This window comes from Manduca sexta, chromosome 27 (assembly GCF_014839805.1).
Source record: "Manduca sexta isolate Smith_Timp_Sample1 chromosome 27, JHU_Msex_v1.0, whole genome shotgun sequence".
NCBI lineage: Eukaryota > Metazoa > Arthropoda > Insecta > Lepidoptera > Sphingidae > Manduca > Manduca sexta.
In genome coordinates, this window is record NC_051141.1 from 8617486 (window position 1) to 8633282 (window position 15797).

Below are 15797 nucleotides of genomic sequence, written 5' to 3' on the forward strand. Positions count from 1 at the left end.
TATCACATCGAATGGCCCTATTGGCAGTTCCGGGCGGCGCGTTGGAATAAAATTACTCTGATTTCATACTGTGGGCTCTACATCATAGAAAGTGTCTGTGGCATATTTTCAAAGTTCGGAAGGCGCGTGTCATTTTTCATCCACTTTATAGTTACGTTTTTTCCTATGGACCCTTGTATCGTTTTTATTAATTCATGCCATTTTTTTATACATCCACGGCAAAGTAATCAATCTGCTACTGATACCCTTATCATCTCGTCATTTGGCATTCTATTGGACGAGAAATGATTTCCCCGCGGCAGTCGACACAATTATGGCGGCCTGTTGAAAGTGGATATACACAGGCTGATCCCGGAACGCAAAACTTAAGTGGGCCACTATGACGGGATTTTACAAGTAATTTACGGTGTTCACTATCCGGCCGGATATAATTGTAATAGACATAATTATAATACACTCGTCACCCATGGAACACCCGATAATAGAAAATAATAGTTTATCTGCAGGATGAACGGGCTGAACTGAGATAGCCTTTTATCACGTAACAACTACGTAAAGGGTCAGCTCCTACAACCCCTTCCTAATTACTATTGCCCTACTTTCATATTAGCAAAGCATCAATTATTTTTTTGAAACTGAGACTTTATGGATGGTAGAAATCACTTATTCAACATTGGAACCCAATCAGGTCACTTGATGTTAAATAAGTATATTAATCAATACTAATTTGTCGTCTCAGCTATAGAAACAAAAAATAGTACCTCGCATTTTAAAGTCGATCGATAATATTATATTGTGAATAATAACTAATGGTATTTATAATTTAAATGTGACGCAATATTATACATATGAAAACCAATGACAAATTTATCATTGACCCACTGACCTACTGCACATATGTACCTTCGAATAAATTTTCCCCTTCCTCGAAAAACACACAACTACGCTGAATGCTCGTATACCTTATAGCGTATTGTTGTCTTTTTTATTTCCTACCTACTTTCACAATTTGTGATTTTAATCAATGCATACATAGCAATAATTAGGATAAATGTCGACCAATTAATTTGTGTAAGTTTTAATGACTCAGTTTAATTTCTTGGAACTAGTATTCAAGCCATTCTTTAATACGTAAATTCTGATTTTCAAGGGCATATTACCAAAATTTAATTTACCTAAGCATAAGAGAGGTGGTAGGTTTAAATTTTTTCGTTTTTGTAAACCGGCCAGCGCCAATTTTTTTATGCAACATGTCATATACACTTCTGTCTCCGTAGGCAGTAGCGTAAGTATTTAGTGTACCCACTTTTTGCCAAGCTTATTTTCTAATCTTAGATCATTTATTTTATAATGCAAGTCGGTGCAAAATAATGGTGGGTAGTGGCATGACGAATCATTTTATATAAGAGACAAGTTGAAAAAGTGTCAAACAACAGCTTTAGCGTAGCAAGACAGTATGACATGAGTTTAGCAGTTGCAAAGGAAGACAAGTGTGCTGAGTTGTAAATATATATAATGTGGGGTCACACTAGCGTTGTTAATAAACCGGCAGTATAACGAACCTTAACAATTTATGTACTTAGTCCAAAATAATTTACTAAAAATAATGTATTAAACGTCTGTGATTTAACAGTTATTTAATTCATGTAAACTTATTAATTCTTATATGTATACGTAACTTTTTGAACTTACCGTAGAAAAACTTTGAAAAATGATGCGAATTGTTTGTGGAGTGAAAAGTTGTCCAAGTTGGGCGAAAATAAAAAAAAAAATTTGTTTGTTGTTTCAACGCGCTCTCAGGAACCACTAGTTTGAATTGAAAAAATATTTTTGTGTTGGATAGCATTTATCGAGGAAAGCTATAGGCTATACATACACACACACACACATATATATAGCATCACTATTATCAGCAGAGCCTTACTGAAAAATGTTGCATAAACGGGGAAAATTTATTCCTTTTGAGAGGTTCTCTTACATGTGCTGCCTAACCAATTAAAATTACGCAACAATTGTGTATGACGGAGTTGTTCCTCTGAAAAAGTTCTAAAAATATGACATAGCCTCCTTTCTACCCCGAAAAAAAAAACCGCACTTTTATCCCGGAAAAACGTTTTTTAGCTAGAGCTAGTAATAAATAGTATAAATTCAGAGACTTAAGGGCAAATAAGTTTAACATGGTAAATAATATGTATGCATATTAATGTTACATCGCAGGCATTAAGTTTGGCATGATGTTCGATGGTATGAATCCAATATAATATCCTTAATAAATCCATCTAAATGATTACCAAAGTATGACCTAAACGGGTGTTTGTAAGTAAAATTAATATATAAAATAGGCACAATAACCACGTGTGTACGCACCTCGGGCGCAAACCTTACAATTGCTATTTTATAACGCTGGATAGTTTTCACCTCTACACATAGGTACATCTTCTAAAAAAATATATTATCTTTAAGTGATCATTGCGACTTATTACTTTGTTTTATATTGTTTTATTTGAAAATTGATCAATATTGTATCAAACAAGACGTATCATTACTTTATCGTAGAGGTCGAATCAATATCGACTCCGTGATCAGTGAATGGATGGTTACTGATTTTATTTTTGGAATGCAAATTCTAGTTTAAAATACTCTAAATGGATGTAGGACAGAATTATAGAGAATGAGGTGCTGAAATGCTGCCATATACCACCTGCCTACTGACACACACACAAATACACATATACACTATTATCTTTAAAATGTATTTTATGGGTCCACGAGAGACGTGACGGGAGTCTACGTTGAAGTGACCTAAAAATGGAGGTCCTCAATTCGTAAGCGGGGTGCCACCAAAATTTATCTGGTTTGATAATAAAGTACTAAAATGTTGGCTTGATTTCACGTTTTAATGTAGGCAGAAAATATTTAACCATCAAACTTTAACTTGAAATTATAGTATACCATCAAACTTTTGAAAGCGGTCTATGAGAAAATAAAATTAGGAACCTCTGCTATACTTACTATATAGATATAAACACAGAGAAGCACTTAAAAATTAGTTTTGTGTTTTGAAACTGTGGACTTTAATTACCAGTTATTTAGTATTTCCTTGTGGTTTAAAATTAATTTATGAGAAATGAATCTAGTTCATCACTTACAAATTTTTTAATCCGAAAAAAAAAGCAATAAGGTTCATATTACTTTAAATATTTGAGTCATGTAACGTAAACTGACGATTGGAGCTTATATTGTTTTGCTAGCATAAAGTCAATCCTATATTTGTATTCGCACAAAGTAAGCCAGAAATGTCTGCATCTGTTTCATGCAGCTTTTAGTTTATATCACGTCGTATGCTGTATGCTGCGTGATTACAATGCGTGAACGAGAGCCCAGCCACTGACGCCGCGCCGCGCCGCGCCGCGCTAGTTACTCACAAGAGCACGGAAACGGCACGGCGCATCTCGGTAACATTTCACTTATGTTTTTAATAGGATTCCGATTCGCGCTTTACTTATGTTTGCAGCCGTATCCACTTTTATGTTTCATAGACACCAGAGCAGAAATAACTATAATTACAAATATATAAAACATTTTAAAACCTACAGCATATAATTAGTATTCTTCTTCATTATATTAATGATTAAAAAGAAAACTTAAGAAAATTTATAAATCACTAAAACGAATACTGGGTAGTGGCAAAAATTGCGCCCATCTGTTTCACTAATAGAAGATGTGACATCATTGCCTAATTTCTTCGGTATTAAGGATTTACCCATCAACTATAATGTTATTACATCATATTTTCTCACAAGAATTATTATTTATGTACATATCTTAGTAACAGTGAATTAATTACGAAGTTCTATAAAAACATAAAAAGATACATGATTTTTCCGAAATAATTCCGATATTATCAGTGTACGGAATTCATACAAAATCAATACATGTAAATATTCGTTCATTAACACAATGCAAACGTCGCATGAGCATTATTATTGTGCACTGTTACGATACGTTACATCAACTAGCGTCATCGGTCGTGAGTCGTGGTGAAAGTGTGACGTCAGATGAGCGCATGCGAAGAAAGCACAAATGCGTGTGCGACTCGCTCGGTAATACTCTTGCTTTCGTCAGAGGCCGCGGCGTCTGCGTGATAGCGAAAACGACATACTTCGGGTCTGCCTGCCTCACCGTCGCTTTTTCATCCGGTATTCAGGTCTTGGTTATGAAATCGAAACTATTGAGTCATCGCAATTTAATATTCGCAGTGTGTTTGTTTTACTTCACGTATTGTCTAATTGTACGACTCGTTTAAAAACTGTGCCCATGATTATAGGTCCGTTTTTATCAAGTACATTTTTAATGTTAGATAAGGTATTTTTTCCCTAAAAAGTAGAATGTTTCGTTAGTATACATAAATAGCCCAATTTGACTACGGGATAATTACCTAATTAGTGTACATAATAAAGTCGACGAGACTCTACAATTTGTCTTTTAACAACATGAAATGTTTTTTATTGGATATTGGATTGTATTAACCATATATATGTAATGGCTGTTCGTTAAACCAATATTTAAGCTTAAATATATTACGCTATTTTTTTTCACTACCAAAATGCCGTATATCCAAAAAGAATATCAATTTGTTAAGCAAATATTTCAGTGGATATACATGCTATTAAGGACTAATAAACAAATAAATTGTACAAATATAATTACAAATTGATTGAATTTGAAATCGATATAACTTATAGCTTTGTATCTCACTTGACATCTCGGGAACCCTTTCAACCAAAGAGTTCGCTCAAAGCTTGGATATAATCGAGCCAGATAAGTTGAGAATGATAAATTATGATAGGAATATACCATTTCTTCTAGTTTTCCAGTAAGGGTGTCATGATTCTCTGTGGCTGGGGACGGCTGGGTGGAGTATAGGTCCGTGGGGTAATTTCCGCGATGAGGCAGACAGTCATGACGTCATTTTAGGTATTTCATTTCGCACTGGCGTTCCACCTCGTGCTGTCATGTGTTTAGTGCAGAACACTTCGAATCATATTACATTGTTAATGCAAGGCTGTCACACAGTCACTCGTTCGTGACCCGTTGAATGATTTTAACAAAATCTGGGTCAAGATCTTTATTTCGCTTTTGATATTGAATGACTCGCACCTTAAAAAATCAGTTATTTATGTCTCAATTGCATTTAATTGTTAAGTTAGGAAGACCTTGAAGTCAACTATTTGATGAAAATTATACAAAATATAGTAGTATAAAACTAGTGAAGAAATGGTACTGATTAGCTCCTTCATATTAAGGTACAAACTCATTCAAAGCGTAGTTATCAATGCCTATAATAATATTTAAAACAATGCCAGTAGTTAGTACATACTAGAAAGAAGCAGTTATAAATAAAACTATTGAAGATAATGAAGGAAATAAAATTATTTATTTAAATTCGTTAGGATTTTTTTTATCTAAATATTATTTTTAATTTTTTGATTTACGGTTTTCAGGACATACTTACTTAATAATGTTTAATATTATTATATATGTTGAAATTTTATCAGTAACAATCGTTTTAGATGCTTTAAAAAATATTTCTTTTATTGTCGTATCAAGATTTTGAAAATATACGTAGTTATTTCGGAAAAAAATAAATTATAATTAGCATATGTATAACATTAACATCGTCTCTAAGGACATAATAGTTACATCCTGTTAATGTTATTATAATTTAGTTTCTGTTGCGGCATCATAATTAAGATTGCAGATTAGGGATGATTATATTCACGTCCAATGTTGTTTACACAAAGCGAGCCCTAGTCGCAAACGAATGCCGTGCGATCTGTGAGAATGTAAACATCAGCTCTGTGTTCGAGGCAACCCTGCCCTGCTGCGGCACTGCGCGCAACTGGGTCAGTGGGCCGCCCCCCCGCACCGCCCTCCACCCGTGCGGTGGCGCAACCGCGCGAACGCGCACTAACATAGACCTGGATCGCGGGAAAGTGGGTCACCGACTCACTTTCACTTATTACATGGGCTCCTAATCGTTTTCCATTGTGTGAGCGGGCCGGGGCTCGCGGGTGGCGGCGGGGCGCGCATGCGGGAGGCGCCGGCACGCGCGGTGTCGTTGCCGGCCGGCCGCCAGTCGATCGTGGTATGTCTACGGAGCGGTACGCGCGCTGCCGCCCCTCGTTGACACTCATTACTTGACGCGATCGTAACATACCGCGCGCACTCAACACTCGCAACGGACGGTTCTCTGTGGTTGGTGGTCGTAACTATCGACGGTGTCTGACATCGGCGCTTTATGCCCGTATGATTTTCACAACTTAATCATAGAACAAAATGTGCTGGATTTACGTGCCTCCTACAATAGTGCTTGAACAGGTGCAGCTCGCGAGCGGCAGCTAGTGTTGCGGTGAGACCGCTAGTGAACTCGGTGACTGTGTGAACGTTGGGGCGGTCAGTAACCGCTAGGGATTTATAATAAATTTGCCGCTCGGTGCGGCCGAGCATGACGATGGACCAGCAGACAAACCTCATGTCCCTCAACATGTCCCCGTTCGATCTGAGTCCCGGTCCCGAAGGATCGGGATCGGGCGGAGGTCCCTCTGGAGCCTCGCAACAATACGTGCCACAAGGCGCCGCGTATCAATGTCCACCCGAACAGCAATCCTTTGGCTATGCCAACCTGGACGCCTCATATTTATTTCCAACAGGCCCTGGTGGTGAGGCCGGAGCCTATCTGCCCGCAGCCGGTGCCGTGTGCGACCAGACTGACACCAAGGACGTGATCGAGGAACTGTGTCCTGTTTGCGGAGACAAAGTCAGCGGCTACCACTACGGCCTGCTCACATGCGAATCATGCAAAGGTTTCTTCAAGAGAACCGTTCAAAACAAGAAAGTTTACACGTGTGTAGCTGAGAGAGCCTGCCACATAGATAAAACACAAAGGAAGCGATGTCCCTTTTGCCGATTCCAAAAGTGCCTCGATGTCGGCATGAAGCTTGAAGGTAAGTCAATTAGTTAGTAGCATGATAGCATTAAGTATGGTATAAAATCAAATCTGCATAACCTGGTAGGGTGTACGGGGTTTGTATTATGTAGTAATGCCGATTAGATTGAAACTTAGTTGCGTTAGAATTATAATTTCTGATTGCAATAAATTAAAAATGAAAATCTTATTCCGTTGCTATGAGTAGCCGGTTGTGACGCGACTTGCAACTTACGAGATGTCAGGCCAAGAAGCAGCGACTCCTCGTCGACCTTCACCCAGTTCGCGTCGGCGTGTTCGCGGGCCGCGTGCCCATGATGCCATCATATCGCAATCTCTACTTTTACTGCGTTCATTACTGAATATTATTAAAATAACATTTTATCCACATAGAATGAAAAATAATCACTTTTATCCCGAGAGTAACCATTTAATCTTGTACATACCTAGGTACGATCCATTAAACACATTTGGATATGCAGGAATACCAAACAAACATCTGAATGTTGATTTTTAGGAAAACACTGTTTTACAAAGCAATATTATATTGTAATAATGAATTTTATGAATTAATAATTGTAAGTCCTGCCTATTAAGGAGATTGTAGTTTCGTACAAAATGCAATTTGAAATGAGTTTTAAAGTAGGTTATAACGTAGATTTCATCGTATTTAATATTAAGTACATACATAAATGATATGCTTTTAAAACCAGCTTTTAAAAGCGATAATATTAGCCATACCTCACACTTATATTATAGATGCGAAAGTAACTCTGTCTGTCTTTCTGTTACGCTATCACAGATGAACCACTAAACTTATTTCGATCAAATTTAGCATGAAGATAGTGCTGTCGCGTCGTGTCGATCATGCTGGAACTTTATCCCAGCAACACTTCCATGCGGGGAAGCCGCGTACAAAAACCAGTTATAAATATACTTGATATTTTCAATAGACTGACTATGCTTATTAGATCATCTAAATAAGACTGAGGTTACGTACCTTTGCAGCAATCGATCAGCTACAATTGTTGTAATATAGAAAATTAAAAAAGGCAAAGGCGGTTACGTATTGTGCATTGCAGTAATGTACCAATCAGTCTCAATCGAATGCTATTGTGCTTTGGGGTACTGTTTTTACACTCTAATTTGTTTATTTTCATATTGTCAGTTATATATCCAATGTATTTTTGAGCAAATTTGAATGTAATAAAAAAATCAGCGGGTTTTCATAATAAGTGTGTATTAAATCTATGAAGCACTACTTTTGTATACGCCAGTGCATTAATTTTGACGGCCAAATCAATTAAGTTTACGGTTATAAAATAAGTACAAGTGTATAACCGCAAACAGACAGAAATGTATAGAGATCACATTTGACCATGACTATATTTTTTATTAAAGGCAAGGCATGCACCAACTATGAATCTATCCTAAAAATAACGAGGTTATCCGCGAATGAACACTTCTTAATTTTATGGTCGAAATATAAAACATTATATAATAAGACTGAAAACAAGGACTCCATTTAATAATATTCTGTCAGCTTAAATGAATCTTCGTTCGTTTAGCAAGTCATGCATTCAATAAACACGTTGATATTGACTATTGATGTTGATCAACTGATGATATAATGCACCACCATTAAGTCAATTGTGAGTTGTTTGTCACTGAAATGAATACTGCCGAGCAAAATGATAAATCCTACTGGTAGAAACTGGCATCTTCTATTGTTTAATTTTGTTTTTCAGAAATATATAATTCTAGGTTTATATATTGCTTTGTAGAAAAACTCAAAATCATAATGTCATGTATCAGTTTTAAAGAATAAAACTGAGAATTAACATATGACCATGGCCCATAAACTTATATGACCAATAATATTAAAATATTTTTGTCTTTTGGTTAATGTCTTCAGACTGCCTTTTATTCACAAAAATTCAATTGGAATACTTTCAAGCGAGCTACTGATGAGAGGACATTTTATATGTTATTTTCTTGACGCTGATATTTACCTGCCGTGATTGTTTTTAGGACTTTCTTGTTAATACGATTTAATGTATCAAAATTTCTGTGATAATTTTGTGAAATCATAATTATAACCGCTTTTATACAGGCATTATTAATAAATAATTAGTTTTTGTAGGATTTCTTTATAATACGATGATCTAAGGTCACCGAGGGAGCTTTCTAAAAATTTAATTCACTTTATCTATATTTTAGAAAAATCGATTTTTTATAAGATATTTCCCAAATTGATCCAGGCTAATTTAGCGACGGCCGTCCATAGTGCGTGGCGCGGCTGTGGACATGGAAGTCAGACACGTGCGATACGCAGTGCACACGCGGCACAGGGCACACAACATGACCCGCTGCGTCGTTCATACCACACTAACAAATACAAGGGTGTGGTTACAGGTGGACGTTTTGAAGGTAACACATTAACGTGTAGTTAGATGATCGCGTGGGGCGGAGCTTGAAGTGCGGATCGTTCTAAATTTAAAACGCGCGCGGCCGCAAAGCGCCCTGACCTACTTGCGAGCGGGGCCGCGATGCGACGCGCGCGCTGCTCGTTGTGCGTGCGGTGCGTGCGCGGGCGCGGGCGCAGACGCGCGGGCCCGCCGGCGCTACGTGACGACTGCTAACGCTAGTGTGCGTGAGCCGTTCGCCATTCCGCGTTTTGCCAGATGCTGCGGTATTTGCAACATCAAAAACTACATGTACAATTTCATTTTAGTAAATGTATTTAGAATACTCTGCACATGTTACAAACACAGCATTTCAAATTATAGGCACGAACGTGTAAACACGTGTAATTCATAAAGACTGTCATCAAAAACGTCTAGACGAGGCAATCATGCGCCGCAGTGCAAAATAATACACGGGCGGTACGCACCCGAGTCACTTAATAGCAATAACATTGCCAGGGTATAACTTTGGTGAGCATCATCTGCTTCAATCAGCTACAATATATGTCGTGGGTTATATTTTTCAGTATCAAACGCGAGTATAATAGTTAGTTATTCGAACCAAGTATTTCATTAAATAAAACAAACATCAAATCAATGTCGAATAGTCTTATTTTATAGACTTAATTATTTAAAATTATCTTCCATCAGAATTCTTTCTCAAATATCTATATAAATATATAATAAAAGTAAAAAAGATCACACTCTTATTTGAAAGTATATAATAGTTCAAAAACGCATTGGTTACATACAAAAAACCCTAACGTTTTTAGCCTTTTTTAGTGTACTACTACTTATTATTGTAACTCCAGGATCCGTCGGTCCACCGGAAGTGCTTCCTCTGGTTATTGTAAGTGGGCCGCTGAACGATATACATATATTAGGGATAATTAAACAATGTATTAAAATTTCATTTCCTTCTAGCGAATATTTATGTGTATATATTACTTACAAAATATCACAATACGTAAATGCCTGTAAAATAATAATATGAAAATGATGAAATTTTAACTGTTTTTCCATCAATATAAAAATTGTTGATCAAAATTGGTACATTACGTTATCATTCGTACCAGCCGCCAGACAGCGTCGGTAATACAACATGAATTGTTAAATGTATATATATGATGTTTAATTAGGTTAATCGCTTTAGACCATATTGCATACGATTTGACCTAAGGTTACATCCCTAGTTCCTGGCTCCCTAAATGCGTAAATTTGTTTTTCGGTTTATCTTTCATGGCTAAACTGTTTCTGTATATTTTCCCATTAGTTGATCCAGATTGAGTCATCAATTAAATAAAATTATTCACAAAGTTTTTACTTTAAATAGTATTCCACTTGTACTTGGATAAAACAACATACACAAAGAATGAAAAAATAAAAGACTACGTTGTAACAATACAAAAACGTAAATAACGAGGTACATTTATCGCAAGCATATGTCAGATGACACAATTCACACAAATCGTTGGCTGACCCGAATAGCGGCGCGGCGGTTGCGAGAGCCTTGCACTGCCTGTACGACCTGCACCGAGGCTTGTGCAATGCCACCGTACCACCGTTCAGCGCAGTCAACGCCGAGCACTGCTCCGGCTCACTGCCGTCACCCTATCTGCGATAATTATTCTAAAATTATACACGCGCTACTATGCAACACTACATTAACATATTACAATATCGTCGCTCGTTACTATCGAACACGATAAATTAATGTAAAAGGAACTAAAAGTACGCCGCATAAATAAACAGTAAATAGTACTTAATCTTATTATGTTCATACGTTACCATTGGTAACTGGTATTGAGCCTAATTTAAAAATCTACATATATCGGAACGATTTATTTAAAATATGTCGTACAGAAATAATGTATAATAAAGGCTATTTAATGATCGCTATCTATGTGAAATAACCCTCGAGTTACGTCAGCGACTATCCGTACTAGGCGGCAGCGAGTGCCGCTGCTTCATGTTCGTTTAATATCCAAATGCTACGTATTATTTAGTACAGCAGTGACGCGACGCAAGCGTCACACTTAGTCGCATAAAGTAGAACGCCGTGCAGCTTACTTTGGTTACGATATCATCCACATCAAAAGTAAATTATTTAAATCATGAACAATATAAGTTGATAAAATTAAAATATTAGTGGGGGTTGTAAATCGGGTGTGCGCTCGCGGGCGGCGATTGTGCTGCGCGTTTCGACACAATCGGCCGGCGTCGTCGGTGGGGTGAGCTGCGCAAGCGCCGTTTCACAAGACGCTCGGTCGACCTGTCGCAACTGGCAACGGACTACCCAAATGTGACCTAAACACGTATCACATTACATGTCCATGAAGCAAGCCTAATTTTTACCCAACTTCGACTTGAATAAGCTCTAGGTTAACTTTACTATATTTTTTTATAAAAACGACTCTTGAACACTTGTAACCTTTATTATCGTATCCCCGAAAAGATATAATAATATTGTATTGTACGCTTTGGTGAAGCTTAAAAAAATAGTGTTTTAGTCCGAAAGCCCAAGACGCAAGAAGAAAGAAAACTCTTCGAATATAAAAAAAATGATTGATTTTCCAGAAATAAACATCATCTTAGGGATTATTGAAAGATTAAGATATTTTGAAGAATGCACTTATAAAAAATTATAAAGAAATGGCTGGCAGAGAAACACATCTGAAATAAAAAATGAATCTCTGCATTACTGATGAGTAATGTGTGTGTGTGTGTTTATTATTCGTATATTAAATATACGTTAATGAATGTGCTCAAACGTACATGACCACTGCGTTAAATTTATAAAATTATCTATATCATTTAATATATAGGCTGCGACTTCTGTTAGTCGTAAATAAACGCTATTGCCCTGCTTTGCCGTATTTACTATTGGGTTAGTGTCGCCATTAGATATTATATTTAATAAATAACATGTCAAAGATGCACATAGCCTTATTCTCTCTCTTATTTGGGACAGAAAAACATGTGGGGCATGCAGAACAACACGCTTTTTTATGAAAAATTCCATAGACGAACGTACATAACATGGTTTTATTCAGTAATGTACTCGTGGATGTAATTTGTTCCCTATGTGTGTTGGGCACGGCGCGGTGCGGCGGTGGATGGCGGTATACGAATAATGATGGTTGTTACACGGACCGCTGCCCGCGAAATGAACGCTGCCTTACGTAATCGAACGCCATGGCGATGCTTGTGCTCTTTCGGCTTTATGTTGCGGAATACGCTGTAACATTTTATATTTGCATAAATCGAAATACACACATTAGAATAGTAAAATACTATTATACTCTATTTTACTTGTTAGTACAGTGTACATTATGACTATAAAACACAAATATTTTTATAAAATAATAAGGTTTAGGTACTAGGTATAAAAATGTTCTATTTTCTCGTCCTGGCAATATAGGTCAGGATTCACTTTGGCACCACAATAAATGTATCATTGTGTTTGTTAGAGTACAAAATGTTTTTGTTTTCTAATATATAAGTATTTATCCTAAATAACCATTGAAGTTTAGTATGCACACGGGTCACATTTTAAGAAAATTATATTCTCCAAAAACCTAAGTTAAACCACTGCGTCATAATTGCCAGTATGTTACGAGTAATCATAAAATCATTTATTCGACTGTAAAAGTACAAAACAATAAAAAAAAATGATAAAGTTTTAAGTAACAGAAATTTCTGTAAATGTGATTCATTCTAGTTTGGACAATTTACTTTTCTCGGAGTAAATTTGTAGGTCATGCGTGTTGGTTTCTTTACTTGTTAATTTGTGCACTGATAACAAACTCGTCTTGATTATCATGAATACTTGTGTAATATTAGCTGTAAGTCACAAATATTAAAAAAAAAACAATAAACCTTGCAGTTCAATCAGTCAATTTCTATTTGTAATGTATATTGTTTTGAGTAATGGGCATAGATCCTACCTTATTATATTGCTTACCATAAGTACTCACCAAAGGCACGTGAACGTGCCGCGATAAACAAACCGATGCAATAGTCTCTATTGCTCCAGAAGTTTGTTTCTTAATAAATGACAGAGTACACGCATAAGAAAGATCAAGCCACAATTTTAGACATTTTATCGTAATAAAATTATTTGATGGTAAAAAATCCTTTTTTTCATCGGGTGTCGTTTTGCCGTCAGGTCAAAGTGGCTGAATTATTAAAAAGATAAGCAACATTAAGTACATATTTAAAACAGCGTCATTACGAGCAATATTATCATAATATTGTTTTGGGGCGAAGATATACCCAAATCAACATAGTTTTTGGTATTTTATAGCAATCATTTATGATGTAGGTTTATGTCCACTACATAATCTTTTCGTAATGTTAACCAGAATTGAAAAACTTTTAGAGTAGATGAACTAAATAAATAATCATATTCTTGATATAGCATGCAGTAGGTCTACTATTACGAGATTAGTAAAGTCGGGGTAGATCTCCAGATAGGGATTTAACTAGTTCATCTACAAATTACGGCTCTGAGTGTGATGGGACCGAAAACCTATCGCAGTTTCTAATAAGATATTAGTTTGAGATTGCAAAATTTTCTACGGTTTGGTTTATTTATTATTATTACATCAATATAGATTATATTAAGGAACGTTGTAGATTGCATTGAATCGTTGAAATGGAGGAACGGAACAAAAATAAAAAACTGCAATAAGTGACACTTGACTCATCAGTCATCTCGTCGCATTGAAATCCGTCCGGGAAGTTAGTCGTATATCTAGCTAGTGTCTGCAATATAACCAGTGATACCTCGCTTCCCTAACTAAAAATGCACTCTTTTTGACTTAAAAGGTTCTTCATCTACCACGAAGTTCAACTTCCATAAATAGCTAAAACATTTTACTGCTGCTAGACGGCTGCGATACAGCCGATTCGAAGTAACTTGGGATCAATTGGGTAAGAACTGGTCGTGGCAGTGTATAAATTTTTATTGTTTTTTAAAAATAAATATAGATCGCATAGCGATCGATCACCGTCGTTACGACGCCAGCGCCATCTATTTGAAAAATAATTAAAAATTAAAATTTCCCACGGCAGCTAATTACTGAGATAAAATGAGTAAACTTTATCCAGGGTACTTAGAAAGAGCCTGTTCTTGACTAACATGTATAATTCTAACCCGAAAAAACGCACACTGGGAGTTTTATCTATGGGAACTGCGGCTGGAACTGCGGGAAACCCTCGGAACTAAGCTCATCACAAGCTTACAAATACATACTTGTATGTAGCTCGGTTTGCAATAGCTTGTTAAATAATATTAAATTAAGTAAAAAACCTAAACGTTGTTTCAAATTATCCATTAAGTATAACGTGGTGTATATTCTCTTACTCCATTATGTGAGTTATAATTTAATGAATTCATTTTTCAGTAAAAAAATATTTAGGTACTTAGGTAATTAAATATTTTAATAACATACAACTATTTTTTTCAGTTGATTCAACCTTCCGTAACTGTATCAGACAAATATTGTATTATTCTTTTTATAGAATAATATAAAAACTATAGTAGGTAGATAGGTAGCCAGTGTAACTACTGGGCGTAATAAGACTTAACATCTTGGGTATCAGGATGGGGAGCGCAGTGGAATACTAATAATTTTAGTATTATTTTCGTTATAAAATTAATGAAGCAATATTATCCACATTTAAAAAAATTAACCAACCAAAGTAAAGATAACATACTGCAGAAAATAAATTACTTATGTTTAATTTTATTTTCTATTATGCATTATAAATTTGGATAAGGTAATTTTAAAAAAATAAATACAATTTAATTTTTTTGGATGAGGTGAGCTTGCCGTTCCTCTGATGGTAAGCAATACGACCACCCATAAACAAAAGAAACACCATTTAACACCTTGAATTACAAAGTATTGTTTGGTATTTCCACTGCGCTCGCCACCCTGAGACATGAGATGTTAAGTCTTATTATGTAAAGTAGTTGCACTGGCTACAATGCCCTTCAAACCGGAACACAACAGTTACTAAACACTGCTGCTTGGCGGTAAAAATAGACATTGCGATGGTACCTACCCAGGCGGACTCCCATATATGAGAGACTCACAACGAGAAATCGGTTAGTGCGCCGTTTTCTTGGAGGTAGGGCCTTAAATCGTAATGAATTAAAAAAAATAATTTAGTTTTTTTATGTTATTCTAATGATTAGTAATTTTAAAAGAAATCATGTAGATATACAATGTGGTGGGTAGTTCAGTGATGGCATATGATGACAGGGTCTATTGTGCACCATGTAAGTCCGTGTAACGCCTAGCCCACGTACACGAGTGTGGCCAACAAAGTTGTAG

The 15797-nt window shown here is 36.1% G+C and overlaps 1 protein-coding gene across 5 annotated transcripts in view; it reads left to right on the forward strand.

The window, feature by feature from the left end:
• LOC115442904 (nuclear hormone receptor FTZ-F1) overlaps positions 1-15797 on the forward strand; it is a 102366-nt gene that overhangs the window by 55748 nt on the left and 30821 nt on the right. For 4 of the 5 annotated variants that reach the window (XM_030168104.2, XM_030168106.2, XM_030168107.2 and 1 more), the window contains exon 1: positions 6115-7007. In XM_030168104.2, coding sequence (XP_030023964.1) covers positions 6509-7007 — 499 coding nt within the window. In that variant the 5' untranslated portion in view covers positions 6115-6508. Of the gene's footprint in view, positions 1-6114; positions 7008-15797 lie in introns of those variants that run through there. The other variant, XM_030168105.2, reaches the window with a different exon arrangement.